Genomic DNA, 14,522 nt, shown 5'->3' with positions numbered 1-14,522 from the left:
ACGACCCTGTGCGGGCATGTTGCCGGCTGACGCGGTAGCCCTGTGCTGAGGAAGAGGAGGGGCCGCGTCCAGCACGAAGACCTGCTGTGCCTAAGAGCCGCAGGGAACGCACCGGACCATTTCCACACTGATAAGCGGTGCAGCGCTGCAGTTCCACTGAGGCAACGAAGGGCGACGAATAATACAGAACCTGGCAGCGGGAGGCAAGATGAACGGAACACTGCACCCGCCGGCTGGGGCCTGCGAGGAGCCCGGAGGGGGTAGGTGAGGCTGCCGCGACCTGGCCGCCAGGATCGAAAAGAAGAGGCGGGCTCGGCTGAAGGTCAGCGGCTGCGGACAGCTGCAGACACTTGGAAAGCTGCAGCTGCTGGGCTGCGGTGAGCGCTAGAGTGGGTGGACCCTGCAAATACACAAATGGAATCTCCGAAGCAGCGACGTGAAACCCCAACGAGCGGATAGTGCACACGGGGCACCGGAGCATGCCCGAGCACACAAGTTAGGCTGTGAGACTGGACGAAGCTGCACAGGTGACATACAACGGAGTGAAGGAGACTAGGAGCCCTGCGAGCCCACTGCGGACGGTGGGGCATGCACTGCGGGAGCAACTGGTGCAGCGCCATCACACTCCTGCAACCAGAAGACCTACGCCACGGAGCAGCCCGGGAGGTTCACTGACATCAGAGCCCCACAACCCGTGACATCTCTGGACACGGTAGGCAGCAAGAATAGAGGCACCGCCAGCCCAGCATAGCAACGTGCCCCCACGGATCCTGAAGCGTGAGGAAGCCCGAAGCGGACCTCACAACCAAAGAACGCCAGGCGACACAGGTGGGCACATAGGCACTGCACGCAGGGTTAATGATCTGCGCCACTACTGCTACTGCCAATGTGGGATACGTGCCTGACACTCTTTTTAAATCTCCCCAACAAGCACCTGCATAGCTAACCCAGCGCACCAGCGCACGCAGATCACACCGTGGTAGGCACAAGAGGACTAAGCAAATTTACATGCTGATGGCGAACACTGAAGGGAGTTACCCCACTGTGAACTAGGAGGTCCTGGTTGAAAAGTACAGCATGGGGCAGGTAACCACCTGAGATGGCAAAATCGTCAAGCGGATGCAACACCAGGATTGGGGACTGCCTGAGAGGCAGGCTGCAGAGTTACACAGAGCATAACGAGGCTGCAGCGCTGGCTGAATTGCGTTGTTGGTGAACCATACGAACTGGGGGCACTCTGTGTACTGAGAAAGTCGCGCTATCCGCGCAGGAAAGGGCTGGAGCAGACAACTGGAGGGCAAAAAGAGACCGCACCCCCGCCACATCTGGAAACGGACTAAAGAGCAGGGCGGTCTCCACAACACACCTGAGAACTGGAACCTCTCGCAGCGATGCAGCCCAACTAAGCAGCAACCTCCGGGCAGTGCGAGTTGGCAGAGGATGTGAAACCAGCCAGACTTGGGAAGCCAATGGCCGGTGCATACTCCTAGAAGTCGCTTGCTAACCAGTGAGGTCACTACAGTGTTCTTGAGCAAACACAGCCTTGTAACCACTATCGAGGCTGCAGCGCAGGCGGCTGCAATGCCCATGGCGGGAATATAGCAGACTCAAGGGCACCACGTCGCAGTGCAGCCCGATAACTGAACAATACTTGAAGGAAGGAATGTAGGGCCGCACCCCTAGACCCTCCTAATCATAAGCTACTGAGACAGAAAGTGAGGGTGAAATGGTTGGGTGATCTATACGAAGCCTGTGCAGGAGACAACCACTCACTGACCATATGTATTGGTGCGAAACTGCAAACCCACTAGTTGAGTGAGGCCTCACGACCTATGCTTACAGCGCAACGCTGGCATCCAGGAAGTCGGTAAAGGTAGCCCTTAACACTAGAAGCACTAGACAGGTCACCCTGTTCAACTAATTTTTTTTGGGGCCCATACACTGCAAAAACCATACCCAAGAGGCGTTAAAGACCTTGAAGCAAGTGTGGGAAACATTACGGGTCTCACAAGAACGACTCCGGACCACTGCAAAGGCAACCCAACAAGCGGTAACGAAATGCCTGGTTGTGTCCCGATTTAGTCCCACCATTGGGCCGAGGCGCTGCCCTGCTGACTACAACCAATAAGCCTGCTCCCGCACTGGTAAAGGGAGAAATGCCCCCACCTAAAGGGAAAAGGGAATGTACAATCAAGGACTCCTTCAATGCAACCAAATCCTGTGAACAGCCACAGGGCAACACAGCGGCACAGAAAGAGCAATCTGTTCCGGAGTCTGGAAACAAAGAGAACCAAGTACTGGAGGAGATCGCTGCTCTGAGATTATTTATATTCTCCAGCATGGGGTCTGGCATGGATTGACATGCTCATGAATATTCCCGGTCGTCAGGCTGGGAATCCTCGGTAAAAAGAAAAATCAGTATCAGTTTTGTTTCTGATCTGTATTTCTTAGTAGTAACCAATCACTGGTCTCTGGGTCATACTGCCCCCAGCCAATGACTGCCCTCTCCCTAAGCCCCTCCCCTGGCAGCCATCCTCAGATTTCTACCGCACGTTCAAGTTTTGGGAGTCCTCGTACTATAGCTCTCGAGCTTTTACTGCGTTTTGCCATTTTTTCAAAGAGTTTAATCTCAGTTTTCGGTCAATCGAGCCTCAAACTCAACCGTTTCTACTTCCGATCAACGGGGACCCGTTTTGGAATTTTCTATGCCCCTCAAGGGCGAGGTTTTCGTCGAGTACACTTCTTGGAGTCCAGAAGGCCTTGAGGCCTACCCCATCGACCTGGCCCAGGACAAGGGAAGCTCGACACCCGGATCCAAGCTGTTCAGGAACTGCCCTGGATGCCGATTGCAGAATGTGTTCAAGGAGGACAAGCATTTAGATGCCTCTACTGCCTTCACAAAGACAAAACGCACATGGAGAAGGAATGTGCGTTTTGCAAGAACATGTCAGAGCGGACCATGAGGGATCGACGGATCTGCCTCACCAACTGGCTGGAAGGAAAGAGCCCAGCTCTAGGTGAGAAGAAGAAGTCAGAGCGTTCTTCTAAGTCCTTTGAGGGCCCTCCGGCGACGGGGGCCCAACAGAAGGCTGAGCACCGCGAGTCCGCGGGCACCGGGATCACCGAATGGTCGGGCTCCTCGGCTGCCAGGGAGGGCGCACTTTCACTGACGCCATCAACCACGAGCCAAAGGAGGGAGCTGCACATAGATGACAGAGGGTACTCTTATTTCTCTTCGCCCCATGGCCTGTATAGCAGGATCGACTATTTATTTATGGCAAAAGCTTACCTGACGCATGTGGAATCAGTACAATATCTAGGCAGGTCGATCTCAGACCATTCGCCATTAACACTGGAATGGAAGATGCTAGGTCCACAACCCCCCCCCCCCCCGCCCGCCCCCCATACCACTGTGGCATATGCCTACAGATGCCTTGACAGACCAGGCTTTTAGGGAAGACTTATAGAGAAAATTAGAGGAATTCATTAAAGAAAATTTGGGTAGAGTTAAGGAATGGAGTACAGTGTGGGAGGCAATGAAAGTGGTGGTGCGAGGGGAGGTTATCGCTAGTGCGGGTGGCATTAGAAAAACACTAAGGGTGGAGTTGGAAGTGGGAAGAAGATATTGGACAAATAGAAGCACATGCACCCGGGAACCGAGTAGAGGAGCTTAGATTAGCAGAAGTAAGCCGCAACTGTCAGGAAGCCTGGGGGAGACTGTCAAAATTTGACCACACTGTCAAAACCACCAGAGCACATGCTGAAGGGGACAGGCCAGGCAGGCTGCTGGCGTGGCTGTGCAGGAGGGAACACCCGAGATACTTGACCACAGAACTTGGGGATGGGGCAGGAACAATGCATAAATTGCAACAAGCGATTAATGACACCTTCATGGAATTGTACTCCCACCTGTACAGCCACGAACACCAAGTGTCCCAAGAGGATATACTGGGCACACTAGATTAAATAGGCCTGCCTACGTTGGGTACAACACAACGCGAAGCGCTAGAGAGGGATATTTCGAATGGATTGTGTCCTCCCACGTATTCCTCATCTTGTGATAATTCGTTATCTCCAGCTTTGCTGCTTCGGAAAAATAATTCTCGGCAGAGGGCGCTGTGCTCGAGGTCGTGGCGTCGATTGTACCTCGACGGACTCCGTACTCTGTCGACATCACCGATGGTATAAATAGCTTGAGCCACTCCCGTTGCTACAGTTCCGTTTTTCCGATCGCTTCGCTATCGAGAACGGCGCGCTTCTATTTTCTGTGAAGAAAATTTCATCTTCAACGCCTTCGACACCCAGGACTGGGTTCAAGAAGTGTGCAGATTGTGGTTCTAAGATGTCGATCACTGATCCCCACTGGATTTGTCTCTGGTGTCTCGGTTCCAGTTACCGAACCGACGACTGCGGGTCCTGCCAATCAATGACCGAGAAAGCTCTTCGTGAGAGGAGAGGTAAACTGTCGGTGGGGAGGGAGGCCTCAAAAAAGGTTACATCAAAAAGACACAAGAAAGCGACTGATTCTAAGGAATTGGATCGCCATAGGCACTCAGATCTCGATCTAGGAGTAGATCGAGACACTCTTCGTCATAATCCAAAAAAATGAAGAGGAGACATAGATCTTCCTCATCATCATCTTCTTCTTCAGAGTCGACCGAAGAAATTCATTGTCCGACTAAATCGGATTCTCCCAGTAAGTGGGAAGAATTCCGCAGAAAGGTGGAGGTTTTCGAGAACGCGGCCCGACTCCCTCGAAAGACCCTCGAAAAAGCCATAACCCTAAAGTCGCTCCATTGGACGACAAAGGGAAGTCCAAGACTACCATGGCAAAGACTGGTAGCGTCGAGGAATCCAAGAAAACTCGAGTCGACGGAAAACCGTCGAGTCGAGCACTTCTCCAGTGCCATGCAAGAAACACAAGTCGTCGAAGACTTCGACTTCGTCGACGCCCTCAGCGTCGATAATTTCGACTCCAAAGCCAAAAACATCCTCGACGCCATTATCGAAGTCATCTTCGAAGACCCCTTCGACAACTTCGAAGGATTTGCCAATTCCTTTGAAGCAGATGGAAGAGGAAGAAAGGAGATTCACTCCTTTGCCCAGGTCAGACTTTTTCAAATCTATGTCAGCAATTTATGAAGAGTCTGCTTCAGAAGAAGACGAGGTTACTCCTTTGGGAGTTACTTATGGTACAAGACAAGTTCCTGAGGAACTTATTGACCAGGAATCTAGAATGAGAGACCTGAGTGATACTCTACATTCTGCCAGTGGAATTGACACATCCCCAGAATTAGAGGTCGCCAAACCTGATCCTGCAGGGCATGCAGATGCCGGGTACAGGGGTTTTATGACCAGGGTAGTTTAATATATGGGTTGGGGTAATACTTCACAAACCAAAGAAAACAAGGCAACTTTGCCTTATTATAACTGGCGCTTCTCAGTTGGCCCCTAGAGAGGGCTGCAAGTTCCTAAAGTCTTTATATCCAACGTTCTGATAAAATTAAAGCATCAGTTAGATCCGTGCAGTTTTGGCCAGGAATGTTTTATTCACATCCCTGTTTTTCTAATTAGATTTATTCTGAATGTGATCTTTTGGGCGATTATATTTTGCCATCAATATACATTTAGCCAATCATCAGGGCTGTATATAGGCTCTTATTTACATCATCAAGCTACGCATAGTTATACATTTGTCAATACAAGTTCATTAGATGGTTTGTATACAATACATAAACAAATTTACACATACCATTTTGTTTGTCCCACGAGTATTCAATTGGTACGCCCGAAGAAATAAATGAAAAACAAAAATGTTCATTTAGTATCAGCGTTACAAAATTCTATGTACGCAACTTAAGGACAGAAGAGTGTCCTACCTGATCACTTTCAATGCGCTCTCTGTCAAATCTGGTAAGCCCCAAAGGCTTTTATTTTGCAACCCTCGCGGCTCCAGCCACGTGTGTACCAGATGGGTGGTGAAACGCATATGTCAATCGTGTCTCTGTGAAAGAAACAGGCTAATAAACAGCCGTTCTAACATGTCTTTAGTGATTGTATGAATCAAAGCGCCGAATGTTCTCCGACATTTACCTTCACTTCCTGCGTTGTTCTGCCTTCTGCAGAGACAGGCACGCGCATGTCTCTTGGTTCTATTTAAACGTTGCCTTGGAGACAGAGTCGAGGTGCCGAGGTCCGACAGGTATGCCGGAGCACGTACGCCTCGCGCCCCACCCCCGGGTAATTACCCTGGGGCGGGGATGTCTCCATGACAACTCCTGAAACGCTGTGTGTTACCAACCTGTCAGTGCCGTTCTTGTGTGATTAATATTGGTTTTGGACTTTGACTGTGACTGCGTGTACATTGTAGCGTAAATGCATGTTATAAGTGTAATAGGTGTTGTATAATTTGTGCTGTTCTAAATCTCTCATTATTGTGGCTAACCATGTACCGCTACCTCTCCTGGCTAATGCTTACAGGTTATGTACAAAGCTAACTATCATTAGCTTACTATGTGTAGTATATTTGTTCTTCATTTGCGAGTTTCAAACGATAGGTCTTAATTAAAACAGGCACAAGTGTAAATATACAAAAATAAAACTGTAACGTTTACAATAAAACGTCACGTAGGATTTTGCGTCTGAAAGGACAAGCAGAAAACCTTCACCCAAACAATGTTTTAGACAATCTAGCAAATGGTATTAGTTAAATTAGAAATAAATGTCATTTCAAGTGTCAAATTACATCCGTTTCATCTATCGATGTATGCGCTCCAGATTACGATGGCTACCATGGGAGTTCATACGCAATCATGAAAGTTTGATTACAAAAAACACATGAAGTTAATCTCTTCGTTCATTCCTTTAGGAATCAGGGAGCTCAAACGATCTATCCAGAAAGTTTCTCGTTGATCCATTGTTTTCTGAAAGTTTTCATGTGGCTCTCTTCCACTATTTCTAGTATAGCGAATCGAATCTGTGCCAAGTAATTTTTTTTGTCATGCCAATGTCTTGCCACAGCCGAAGTTTTGTTGTTGTTGCGTATACAGGATCTGTGTTCGTACCAGCTTGTCTTGGCCGTTCTTACAGTTTTTCCGACATAATGCAAGCCACAGGGACATTTTATGGTATATATCATGTTTTGGGAGTCACATGTTCCAAAGCTTTTTAGTTTTATATTCTCTCCTGTATATGGATGTTTCAAAGAATCTCCTTTCATGATGTAGCCGCAATTGCTACAATTAAGGCAAGGATAAGGACCTATTCTCTTGGTGGCTTTCTTCTTTTGTGCTGGTCTGGTCTTTACAAGTTTATCTTTCAAATTATGACTCCGCTGATAAGCAAATGTTAGGACCTCTTTGAATAAATGTTCTACACGTTGGTCGCAGGTGACAGTATTTTTTAATGATAGTTTTAATGCGGTTATTCTGTCTTAAGTACTTGGATACGAATCCTAGGGGGGGGGGGGGGTTCATCTTCCTTCTTGGTTTTAGTTCTCGATGGATCTTCCCTTTTCTGAGTTGCTATGCGTATTTCTGCTGCTGTCACTTCTTCTTTCTTGTATCCACGGTCCAGAAATGTTTTACCCATTTCTTTGACTTCTTTCTCGTACTCTACAGGATCACTCACTAGTCTTTTTACACGAAGCATCTGGCTGTATGGTAAATTTTTGATGAGGCTTGGTTGGTGAAAGCTTAGTCGTTGAAGTAGTTTATTCCTATCTGTAGGCTTTCGAAAGATGGTGGTCTGGTATCCTGTGTCGGTTATTCTGATTTGTACATCCAGAAAGTGTATACTTTCACGAGAGTATTCATGTGTAAACTGTATTCTCGTGCCCTTACTTTTAGGTAATCAAAGAATTCAAGTAGTTCTTGTTCATTGCCTTTCCATACCCCAAAGATATCCTCGATCTATCTTATCCAGATACCCAGATGTTGTTGCCACCGTGGGTTCAGTAAAACATTTTCGGTTTCAAATTTGTGCATGAATGAGTTTGCATACGAAGGGGCCATGGTGGCCCCCATAGCTGTGCCAGCCACCTGTAGGTAGTAATTATCTTTGTATCTAAAGTATGAATTGTTGCTGATGAATTTCAGCAGTGCCATTATGAATTCTTTTTGAGCTCTTATCTCCTCTGCCTTCAGAAGTATCCATTCCACTGCTTCGTTACCCAGATCGTGTGGGATTGACGTATATAGACTCTTAACGTCAATTGTAAAGCAAATGTTTTGGGAGTCAAATGGTATTGAATTCAGGTGTTGCAAAAAGTGTGTAGAGTCTCGGATGTATGTACTTGTTTTTTTAATCAAAGGTTGTAGGAAGTAGTCCACATATTTAGCAAGAGGTTCTAGGATGCTGTTTATCCCTGCAACTATTGGTCTCCCTGGCGGTTTGACTAAGTCTTTGTTTACCTTTGGGAGAGTATAAAAGTGTGGTAACCGTGGGTAAGAATTCGTCAAGAATTTTTTCGTGTGATGGTTTATCCACTCAAGTTCCTCTGCTTTATCTAAAAGGATCCCCAGATTTTCTTTAATTTCTGCTGTTGGGTCATTTTCTAGTGGTGCATAAGTATTGATGTCTCTCAGCTGTCTTTCGCATTCTTCATCATAGTCCACCGTGTTCAACAAAACTAGACCACCACCTTTATCTGCAGCTCTTATTGTGATGTTTGGATGCATTTTTTCAAAGTCTCTGGTTACCTGTTTTTGAAAAATGTCTACTGATGGGACACTAATCGCAGGGATAAAGGTGCTCTTGCTCCTGAATTTTTTCAATTCTTCTTCTTCTTTGTCCCCTGTTTCCTCATTTTCTAGTTCGCTAAAAACACTTTTAGCTTCATTTTTCTGATTAGTTTGTATAGTTCAATTTTGGACTCAAATAAGGTGCTGTCATACGTGGGCACAAAGCTTAGGCCTTTTTGTAGTGTCTGTAGTTCTTGAGTCGTCAATATCCTTGCTGATAGATTTATCACAATGTTTTCTTTTGTTGTAACCTTGTGTTCGGTTTCCCTCTGTCTTTCTCTTACCCCTTCTTGTTCGGCTCTGCCTTTCTCTAAAAAAGCTGTTCTTCCTCTTGTCGAAGCTTCTGAGGGCCTTGTATATCCTGAAGTTGTTGGAGGATTCTCTTCTTCTACGTTAGTAGACTCTCTTTCAGTGTCTGTTCCTGAACTGGATGTCTCACTGGTATTTGTAGTTTTTGGTTTTCTTATTGTAGGGCCATATTTATCCATCCAAGTATAAACTTCATCCTTCAGGTAGTCATATGTATCCCTTTTGAATTTTCGGATCTTTTTGGTTTCAAGCTCTGCCTTGTAGTCTGCTAGCTTACTGATAATCTCTTCCAGAATTATGTCAACTTCTTCTCTATTTAGTGTTGCCACAAGTTCTTTTTCTATTTCTTGAATTTCGTTATTTAGGTCAGCCAAATTGTTGGCTAACTCTTGTATGGTGAGTAGTATAAAGTCCAGGGAACACTTATTTAATATAGCCTCCCATTTCTTGACAAAGCTCTTGCTCTCCTTACACAATGTTGGTCGTAATTGTATTCTTAACCCTCTAGGGATCCTTTGGCTCTTATGGTACCTCCCTAACGTGATGGCATGTAATTTTGGGGTAATACTTCACTCATTTTTTAACAAGATGACATGACGGATATAATCGTCAAGGGACCGCAGAAAGATCTTGTTCTCCCTTTCCACAGGGCCCTTCAAATGACTGTGGAGAAAAACTGGGAGAAACCAGAGACTATTGCTGCTGCAGATAGTACTTTTCCAAAAAAATATAGACCAGCTGGAACGGATCCTGAATATTTGAATAAACATCCAACTCCAGAGAGTTTAGTCATTCAGGCAGCATCTACTTCAAAACAAACTGCTTATCCAACTATCCCTCCAGATAGAGAGGATAAAAAAGTTGATGCCTGGGCACGTAAAGTTTTCACGTCCGGCAGTATGGCACTTAAGTCGGCAAATGTCACCTGTACCCTAGCCAGGTTTACCCATACCCTGTGGGACTGTATTTTGGCGGCGGCTGATCATATTCCGGAAGGCGAGGAAAGGGAAGGCTTCCTGAATATAGTCAGACGGGAAGGAGGCAATGGGGGAATGTTTCCAGTCTGGACTGGATACTGCTGATGGTATTTATAGTTGAAAAGCTGTCGTGGCAGTAATAATGAAAGTAAAGCAAAATGCTCGCCTCCTTGTTTTTAATAGAATGAAGACTTCCTGAGCTGTAAGCGTGGGCAATCTTTATTAGAATTGGTTGAATAACCAGTTTTTTAGTAGTTTCTTGAATTGGTTATGGGAGGTTTCATTGCTGATGTATGCTGGGAGAGAATTCCAGAGTCTGGGGGCGGCAACCGTGAAGTTGTCGTCCCTGGTTCTCTTATTCTTGAAACAGGGAATAAGTAGATGAGAGCTAGTGTTGGATCTGATAAGTCTGGTAGGGATTTTGCATGTGAGGCATTCATTGAGGTAAGTGGGGGCATTTAGGGTAATGGAAATTAAAATTAAATTAAATTAAAAAGGGAACACAAATGGTGAAAGGCCAAATGACATCTACTCATCTGTTTTTGAATACTTTTTCAATATTATTAACAGTAACAAATTAAACAAACGTGTTCTGTGGGCTGCAAATTAAAACAACCTCAAACACGATTTAGTTTGCTGAACATTTGCCCCTGGAATGGCTTAAGTTTATTTATTGTTTGCTTGTTAGGCGCTTATGCAGCAAATAAATTCTTTTTCAATGAACTGAAATGTGATTGAAAACCTATTCAGCCATTCACAGCCCAGAGAACAAGCTATTGTAATTAGTTGCTGTTTTGTGATATTTCCCACAAGCACATCTGTTACTTTTGGAAAGGTTTTATAGATTTATGTTAAACATTTCACACAAGCAATCAGTTCCTTGCCTGTAAGATCTGATCATTTGCATTTTGCATTTTGTATTTCACTTGACCCTGTATCGTGATATGCATTGTAACGAATTTGGGGAATTCATCACTTTTCTCTTAGTGGGAGCCACCCACTGTGAGGCTAGGAAGGTGAGCTCACCAAGAAAGACCCTCTCTAGGGGTCTTGGAAAATATGACCTCACTGGGAGTGACTACCCTCTAGGGGACAAGGCGAACCGACAGCGAGACCCAGGGACCACAAAGGAACGAATCCCCGGCTCTAAGTGTGGCAAGCACAAAAACTGCTGAGACCGGCATGAGACGGACAATATTAGTTAGTGGCATGGCCACGCTGCAACTGTGATTGGCCTGGGGGCAATTGGATAGAAAACTCAGACCAGGGAACAGAGGAACGAATTCTCAGCTCTCAGTGCGAGGACCACCGAAAACTGCTGAGACGGGCAGGAGAAGGAGACAAGACGCCACCCTGCTGGACCACACCCGAAGGCAGAGAAGGTACCAGGATTGCCCAGGGTGGAAGGAGGCGAGTTGAGTTAAACAAACAGAGAGAAATAAGTAATCCAAAGGACTAGAGGGGCCTGGAGAGCTCTAAAGAGGACATTGATGGAACCCTACAGGTTCCCTTCTTGTAACAATCTAGTGGGATAAAACAAAGAGAGAAATAAGTAATCCATGTGACCTGAGGGGCCTGGATGGCCCTAGAGAGATACGAGACATTGTTACAAGAAGGGAACTTGCAGGCTTCCATCAGTCTTTAAAAGGCACAATGTGGGGTGGGGGAAGAAAAGGTCCAAGTTGGTGGAAACAAACTAAGGGTATAATACCTCCCCTTCAAGAATTTGAGACATTTGGTTTGTGTAAAGACTTGCAATTATTCCTGCAGAATTTAAAAAAAGACTTGAAAACATTAATTTTTTGAGCTATTAAGAACGATCCTTTGTCCTTCGACCAGTAATTTGATAGAGATCCAACTAACATTGGCCGGACAACGCAAGAGCTGGGAGACTACAACTCTGGCTGATGGGGCCAGATAGTGAATAGGATTTGGTCTGAGGACTACATTTTGGTTTTGACAATTTAGGAGCACCCTTAGTTAAGTTTGTAGGCAAGGAAATCTCTTTGTAAAAGGGACAGAGACATTTTTCCTTTTGAGTTAAAATAAAGAACCTTGAAATGTTAACCTTGAGTCTGACTCCTTCTGGTTCCCCACAACATGGACAGTATTTTTTTTTTTTGTTTATGTTTTAACTATGCAATATTTGTTTGTTACAGATCTTTGGGAATTCTACCTCCCTTATCTTTATTCCTGTATTTCACTGATGGGATGCTTGTTACTACTTTGTAAGTATATGCTTTGTTGATTTTGTCTATATTGAGGTTAAGTATTAAGGGATTGCTATGTGTAGACTGTTTTTAAGTAAGTGAATTCTTTCAGCATGTTATCGTCTTGAGCTTTAAATAATTTCAATATTTGATCATTCTATCAATACCCTGCTACATCATTGCCATTAGTACCTCACTTTTGCTTCCCGCTAATCCTGCACTCCTTGGTTCTTCATGTGCCAATATTCTTAATAACTCAAAGATATTTATGGCAGAAAAGGGGACATTTGATTACAAATGAAGGAAGGTTACAGCACAAATTACTGCGAGAACCCCCCGCAGTTGCACAGAGGAACTATAAAGTGTCAATGTTTCCATGAAATAAGTGTTTGCTTAACTGAATATTATACTTCTGGGGCCTCTGTGGAGGACATTCTCACTCTTCTTTCCCATAGCGTGAAGTGTTTGTTTTCAATGTATTTAATGCTGGATGGAATATCTCAAAGCATTCTCCTTCGTCTTAACTGATACTGATTTATTTTTTTTAAATTTTCTTTATTGGCAAGAAGTAGCAGCCGGTACAGAGCAAATTAAGACAGTGACACACATTTCATATTGAAGCATGAATGATGAAGTAGAAGTACTACAGAAGGTCAGATACAATCCCAACAGAGGTTCAATACATTAGAGGCGTGCATCACGTATCGAGATCAGCCCCCTGATCAGGAGAAGGAGGGGATGATGGTAGTTCCAAGTCCACCTTACTGTTCAAGTAACTACAAAACTCTGTCCATATATGTTTAGGGCGAGCATTACTAGGCAGCATGTTAACATAGTCTTCTTCGCAGGATTGTGTCCAGGTGAGGGCCTTCAGCCACATCTCCAGGGTGGGGGGGGGGGGAATCTGTGCTTCCAGCATTGCAGAATGCATTTCTTGGCCACAATCGCCGCCACGTTCAAAAACTTAGCTACCCGTTTTGCTTCAGTCCCCTCCCAGAGCCCAAACAGAAGAGACATGGGTTCCGGGTCTACGCAGAACCCAACAATTTCAGCGAGGGTTTCAAGCACTGCATTCCAGAACGGGGTCAATGCCCCACAGGACCAGAACATGTGTGCATGGTCCGCTTCGTTAGATCTGCATCTTTGGCAGGGGTGGGATTGATCCCGGGCAAATTTTCCAATCGCATAAGGGGTGTAATACAGGCGATTGAGTAGCTTGTATTGGATACATCTAACTCTAGAATTAAGAGAAACCTTGCGAGTATGCATGCACATTTTGGACCACATATCATCTGTGATGTCTAATCCCAGATCCCGGCTCCAGGCATCACGAACAGTGTGGGGGGGGCTCACCAGCACGCTCCATCAGCATTTTATACAAGGAGGATACAATACCCCTACCACCAGCGGAATTGGCTATGTAACAGACCTCAGGGGACTCAGGAGGTTCGTTCAGGTATGAGGGCCACATGTCCTGAACCGCCGCCCTAATACGGAAGTATTGTACCAGCTCGAGTGGGGATCTGGAGTGCCCAGGCCTCCACGTATCTGGGGTGATGAATTTCCCGTCAGGGAACAGGTCGGAGAATGATCTGTATCCCAAGTCCGACCAGTGGTGTATGAGGAGCTTATCCTGTGTGGGGGTGAGGCCAGGGAAAGACCAAAGGGGAAGCCATTTGTAGTACGCGGGGAGCCCGAACCAGGCGTCAGAATCTGCCGCCACGCCTTAATAGTGGAGGCCACTGGGTCAGCAGGGGCCTGCAGTCGATATGAGTGAAACAGAATCAAGGACATGACATTCACCTCCTCGGTCGCTAGTATTTCAAGTTTAACATGCGGGGGGGGCTTCCTGGTGGTGGCACCAATATGTAGCGTGCTGGGCTTGGGCTGCTATCCAGTACCGGGTGAGGTCAGGTGCACTGAAGCCACCCATCTCTTAAGGTAGGGTCATGTGCTGCCACTTCCTGCGCACGGCCCCTGAGTGCCAAAGAAAACGGGCACACTCTGAGTGCAGGTCCGCAAAGTATTGTTTCCCGGGCCAAAGAGGAACGTTAGCGAATACGTACAGAAGTTTGGGGACGATGATCATTTTTATTAGGGACAGTCTCCCTGATAGTGAGAGGGGGAGGTTTCGCCATCTTTCCATCTTGGTGTGAGCGTATTGTGCGGCAGCCCCATAGTTCTCAGACAATAGAGAGGCTTTTGAGAGGGACACCTGGACGCCTAAGTATTTGATACCCCCGGGGGCCCATTTGAGAGGGAATTCACATGCTGGCTGGGAGGTT

The 14,522-nt window shown here is 46.1% G+C and overlaps 1 protein-coding gene across 4 annotated transcripts in view; it reads left to right on the top strand.

Moving 5' to 3' along the window:
- Window positions 1-14,522, top strand: part of LMBR1 (limb development membrane protein 1) — a 1,168,513-nt gene that overhangs the window by 680,447 nt on the left and 473,544 nt on the right. For all 4 annotated transcript variants that reach the window (XR_011303315.1, XM_069647966.1, XM_069647967.1 and 1 more), the window contains exon 7: window positions 12,187-12,255. Coding sequence is in view for 3 of the 4 variants with exons in the window: in XM_069647966.1 (XP_069504067.1) it covers window positions 12,187-12,255 (69 nt within the window). In the remaining variant the exon portion in view is untranslated. The remainder of the gene's footprint in view (window positions 1-12,186; window positions 12,256-14,522) is intronic.

This window comes from Ambystoma mexicanum, chromosome 2q, assembly GCF_040938575.1.
Source record: "Ambystoma mexicanum isolate Mex_15411 chromosome 2q, UKY_AmexF1_1, whole genome shotgun sequence".
In the NCBI taxonomy this organism is placed as follows: domain Eukaryota; kingdom Metazoa; phylum Chordata; class Amphibia; order Caudata; family Ambystomatidae; genus Ambystoma; species Ambystoma mexicanum.
Note: the sequence above shows the minus strand (reverse complement) of the source record. Positions and strands in the feature narration are given on the sequence as shown.